This window comes from Triticum urartu, chromosome 3, assembly GCF_003073215.2.
Source record: "Triticum urartu cultivar G1812 chromosome 3, Tu2.1, whole genome shotgun sequence".
Taxonomy (NCBI): Eukaryota; Viridiplantae; Streptophyta; class Magnoliopsida; order Poales; family Poaceae; genus Triticum; species Triticum urartu.
In genome coordinates, this window is record NC_053024.1 from 455,328,408 (window position 1) to 455,333,420 (window position 5,013).

General features: G+C 55.7%; 1 protein-coding gene across 1 annotated transcript; it reads left to right on the forward strand.

Moving 5' to 3' along the window:
• The first annotated feature begins 3,419 nt into the window (after positions 1 to 3,419).
• Positions 3,420 to 4,594, forward strand: LOC125544313. The gene has a single exon (XM_048707942.1). The coding sequence runs from the start codon at positions 3,492 to 3,494 to the stop codon at positions 4,197 to 4,199; it is 708 nt and encodes a 235-aa protein (XP_048563899.1). The 5' UTR covers positions 3,420 to 3,491; the 3' UTR covers positions 4,200 to 4,594.
• The last annotated feature ends 419 nt before the right edge of the window (positions 4,595 to 5,013 follow it).

A 5,013-nucleotide genomic window follows, 5' to 3' on the forward strand; every position in this document is an offset into this window, starting at 1 on the left:
CCCTCATGGGCAGCCCGGGACTCTTCTGGTCCATCTCCGATACTCCGTGGGCTTCTTCTGATCGAAAAATAAGTTCTGTGAAGTTTCAGGTCAATTGGACTCCGTTTGATTTTCCTTTTCTATGATACTCTAAAACAAGGGGAAAAATAGAAACTGGCACTGGTCTCTAGGTTAATAGGTTAGTCCCAAAAATCATATAAAATAGCATATAAATGCATATAAAACATCCAAGGTTGATAATATAATAGCATGGAACAATCAAAAATTATAGATACGTTGGAAACGTATCAGGTTGCGTTGTAGGGCGTCGAACTCCTCCTGCATCGCAGCTAGCCAATGGAGATCCCAAAGGGCAGCATAAGCGGAGGTGGGAACGGGTGATGGTGTTGACGTCGAGGCGGCGCACACATACTCGTCGGAGGAGTAGCGCGCGCTCGGCCGAAGCAATCCTGCTCGGGCATGGGTAGTCACGCCAAGTGGCGGGGCAGCAAGGCCGGCGATGGCAACGGGGGTCGCGGCGGCGGCAGGGGCCGCAGCCATGACAGGGGCGCCGGTGGCTGCGGGGGCACTCACGGCGGCGACAGGGGTCGCGATGCTGGTGACGGGGGCCGCGGCGGCAGCGGTGCCAGCCGAGCTGGCGGCCGAGGGGGCGACGGGCGAGGAGGATGTCGAGCCCGTCACCGGGGTGGCGGGCGGAGTGCCCACCGGCTCAACCTCGTAGGAGGGAAATGGGGATCCAGGAGCCCTGTCAAACTCGACCTCTGGGAAGGGAGTCGGAAAACCGGGTGGTGGCGGCAGAAGGCGTCGTGCCGGGGGGGCTGCCACCACGCATCGCTCTAGGTAGGGGGCGTGGGGGCCGGTGCCGAAGGGGCTAAAGCCGGAGGAACCTGAAAAAGGGAACACCGTCTTGATGAAATACACGTGCCTCGAGGTGTACACACGATGAGTGACAGGATCATAGCACCGGTAACCTTTAGTGTTGGGAGGGTAGCCAAGGAAGATGCATGGAACGGAACGTGGTGTGGGCTTGTGTGGCGTGGTGGACGTGGTACTGGGATAACAGAGACACCCCAAAATGTGGAGACCATCATAGGACGGTGGTGTACCAAAAAGAAGATGGTGAGGGGCGTAGTTCCACCGAGGACGACACGAACGAATGTTAACTAAGAGAGTGGCGGTGACGAGAGCATCGGGCCAAACCCGAGCGGGAACGTTAGAGTGAAAGAGTAACGTGCGAACGCAGTCATTAAGAGTGCGGAGAATGCGCTCAGCGCAGCCATTCTGCTATGAAGTGTAAGGGCAAGTCAGACGGAAGATGGTGTCGTGAGAGGCGAGAAGTGTGCGAAGAGCGACGTTGTCGAACTCTTTTCTGTTATCAGTTTGGAGTGCGAGTATGGGGCGGCCGAACTAGGTGGTGACATAGGAATAAAAGGAGGTGAGTGTGGCTAAAGCATCGGATTTACGAGGAAGTGGAAAAGTCCACACATAATGAGAATAATCATCTAATATCACCAAGTAGTATAGATAGCCCGTGTTACTCGCAACGGGAGACGTCCAAACATCACTATGAAGCAATTGAAACGGAAAAGTGGACACTGAAGTAGACGCACTAAAGGGAAGGCGAACGTGCTTGCCTAAGCGACATGCCTCACAAGAGTGCTCGTCGAGCTTGTTACATGAGAAAGAGAAACTCCTAAGAATTTGACGTAACACAGTGAGGTTGGGGTGGCCCAAGCGAGCATGCCAGAGGTCAACGCCGGCGGCAAGGGCGACTGGTGTGGAGGTGGAGGTGCCGGCGTGCACGGGATAGAGCTTATCGGGACTGTCACATCGGTGAAGGATCATCCGGGTACGGGCGTCTTTCACAGAAAAGCCAACACCGTCAAATTCAACAGCAAGTGGGTTCTCACGAGTAAGACGACAAACGAAAACTAGGTTTGTGACTAATTCAGGGGAAACAAGAACATTAGACATAGTAATGGGTGTGGAAGTGGAGGGAAAACTAGTGCTACTGATATGAGTAATACGTAAGGAGGAGACGTTGCCGACGGTGATACGAGTGGGTGTGCGAACAGGAGTGGAAGAGGTTAGGTTACCGGGATGGGCTGTCATGTGCGCAGTAGCACCCGAGTCCATGTACCAGTCACCTCCACCGACTGAGCTACTCGGCGATGACGCGAAGTGCTGGGCGGCGAGGAGGGTGGGGTCCCATGACACAGGTACCAGCGGCGGCGGGAGGCCCTCGTAGGGTGGCGCCGGGGCGGGCAGGCCATAACCACCGAGGGAAGACGGCGGCGGGAGGCCCTCGTAGGGCGGCGCCGGGATGGGTGGACCATAACCGCCGACGGGCGACGGCGCAAGGAGGGCGTCGTAGCCGACGCCAGTCGGCTAGTAAGGCTCGCCGATGAACGCCTGGTGGCCCGCAGGAAGAGCCCGCGGGTAGTGCGGGGCGACGTCGAACGCGTCGTAGGCGGCAGCCACACCGTAAGGCGGCGGCGGCAGACGGGCCGGTGGACGCCATCGCGGGCCCGACGGCGACAGCGGGGCAGCGGTCGGCGCTTCTCGCGACGCGAGCGATCGGGTCGGGCGGCGGCGGGCAGGCGACGCGGGCGAACGACGCGGGAGTTGGTGGACACGGCTCGGCGGCAGCAACAACTTCGGGTGATCCGGCGGCGGGCTAGGTAGGTGGCTGGCGATTAGGTGCGGACGTGCAGCTGTAGAAGCGGCGGCTGGCGCGGGAGACGCGTGGACGGCGGCGGCTGGGTAGCGGCGACGGCGGCGATGCGGGAGGATCGCGCGGCGGCGGCGGCGGTGTGGGAGGATCGCGCGACGGCGGTAGGGTGGTGGTATGGGAGGAGCGCGGCGGCGGGGGGGAGGGGGGTGGCGGCGACAACGACAGCACGGGAGGAGCGCGCGACGGCGGCGACAGCAGAAGACGGGGAGTAAAACCTAAAAAACTAACCATGTAGAGAGATATTTTGCAATAAAATAATTATTATATTGATGGTGCAGATGCACGTGTATATAAGTACAGGATATGTCTCAATTTTAACTATACATAACTAGAAGATGAGCCACAACACGTAATATATATAACACAAAGTACAACTCAATAATAAGAGGGGCCAAACCCTAGCCTGAGCGCTCCTTTGGCCCCATTTAGCTCCTTTTTGTCCTCATTTAGTTCGTGTTTCTTGGGACTTCTAGCCTGAGCAGCAACTCACGCACACTTTACCGCGCCGGATCAAAGCTACGCCTGAACCATCACTTCAGCTCCTGGGCACTGACCTGTGGTACCCAGAACGCAATAAGGCCCATCTGTCAGCTTGAAGGAGTTATCTTTCACACCGCTCTGTGTTCACTTGCCGCCGCCACCGGCTCAGGCCGAAAAAAGGAACCCGACCCAGCCAAGCAAAAGGAAGGAAGCCACACATAAAGGCAACCGATCAAATATCTATCCTTCAACCCGCAAAAGGCGAGGAGAGAGAGCCATGGAGGACAGAGACCACGGCCCCGCTGAGAACCTTCCTAAATCTCCACACCGCATCGTCGACGGCGACGAGGAGGGAGACGAAGACGGAGGCGGCTTCACCTTCCCCGTCCTACCGTTCGCGGCGGACGCGCTCATCGTGCCCGTGTACCCCATCTTCGGCCGCCCCCCGTCCCCGCCGCCGGCGGCCTCGGTCGACGAGCAGGAGACGGCCACCGTGCGAGTCCCGCTGGGGCAGCTCCTGCTGGAGGAGCGCGACTTCCGCGCGAGGCAGAGGGACGAAGAGAGCTTCGGGGACGGCGAGCTGGAGGGCGTGGCGCCGGAGAGCTACTGCCTCTGGGCCCCCGGACAGTCCACTCCGGCGTCCCCGCGGCGATGCCGGAAGAGCGGCTCAACGGGGTCGGTCCTCCGGTGGCGGCGCATCAGTGAGCGCCTCGTGGGGCGGAGCCACAGCGACGGCAAGGAGAAGTTCGTCTTTTTGAACGCCACTTCAGGGCCTCCCAAGCAGGGGGACGTGGAGGAAGGAAGCAGCAGGAGCGACGGCGGCGGCGCCGCCGATGCCCACGGATGGAGTTATTACAGCAAAGGAGGAGGAGGAGGAGGAAGCGGCGGCGCTGGCCGGAGGAGATCTTACCTCCCATACAAGCAAGAGCTTGTCGGGTTGTTCGCCAACGTCAGTGGGTTACGGCGAAGTTATCCCCCATTCTAATGCGTTTCTTGGCCTCTCTCTCTACCCCGTCAATTTTTCAGCTTTTGTGTGCATAATAGTATTGCATAACCTTGGTAGTGTTATTAGAAATAAAATTGGTGTGCTTATATATAGTACTAAATTAGGATCTGCTTGGCTAAGGTAAATGTAAAAACCACACCATCTCAACAATAGAGATCGGAGAAGATATACGTACTATTTTGTAGGTTCTCTGTTTGCTTGCACACTAGTCAGAAAGAACTGCTGTTCTTCTGTTCGTTCTGATCTTTTTGTTTTCATCAATCTCAGGGTAGGATAGAACTGCCCATTTTAATGATTGTATGGGAGAGAATTTTGTATGTTGATTGGTAGTTTTGGTGAATTCATGTATGGTGTAACCTCTTTGTTTTGTTCGAGCGTGTCCTTTTGGGCAAAGCTCTGGATGGCGGCGTTATTAGTTGATTTTAATACTGTGACGTTGTACTAATAGTATTGATACGCATACGTACAAAACAATTCATGCCTCATTGTCTCTATTGATGTCGCCAAAGCAATCTGTACGTTAAGACGTCAGTACAGAGACTGTTCTATTTTTACGGTTGGAATAAGATCCATAATTTCAATGATGTTCACTTAATCACGTAGAGTACAATATACTTGTGCGGAACAGTCAAACAGTTCATCCTCGCGTGTATACAAAATTGCAAACGAGGATTCTGATTCTGTCGATAATACTACAACTATACTATATTGTAGTGGGCTCGATAAGCAAGAATTTCGCTGATGTATACCCAGTTGCCAACTACGACATTTTCTCCGTAGTTAGATGAATTGT

Bases quoted from the DNA above. Each gene is read 5' to 3' on its own strand.
- LOC125544313 (XM_048707942.1), top strand. From the start codon at position 3,492: ATGGAGGACAGAGACCACGGCCCCGCTGAGAACCTTCCTAAATCTCCA.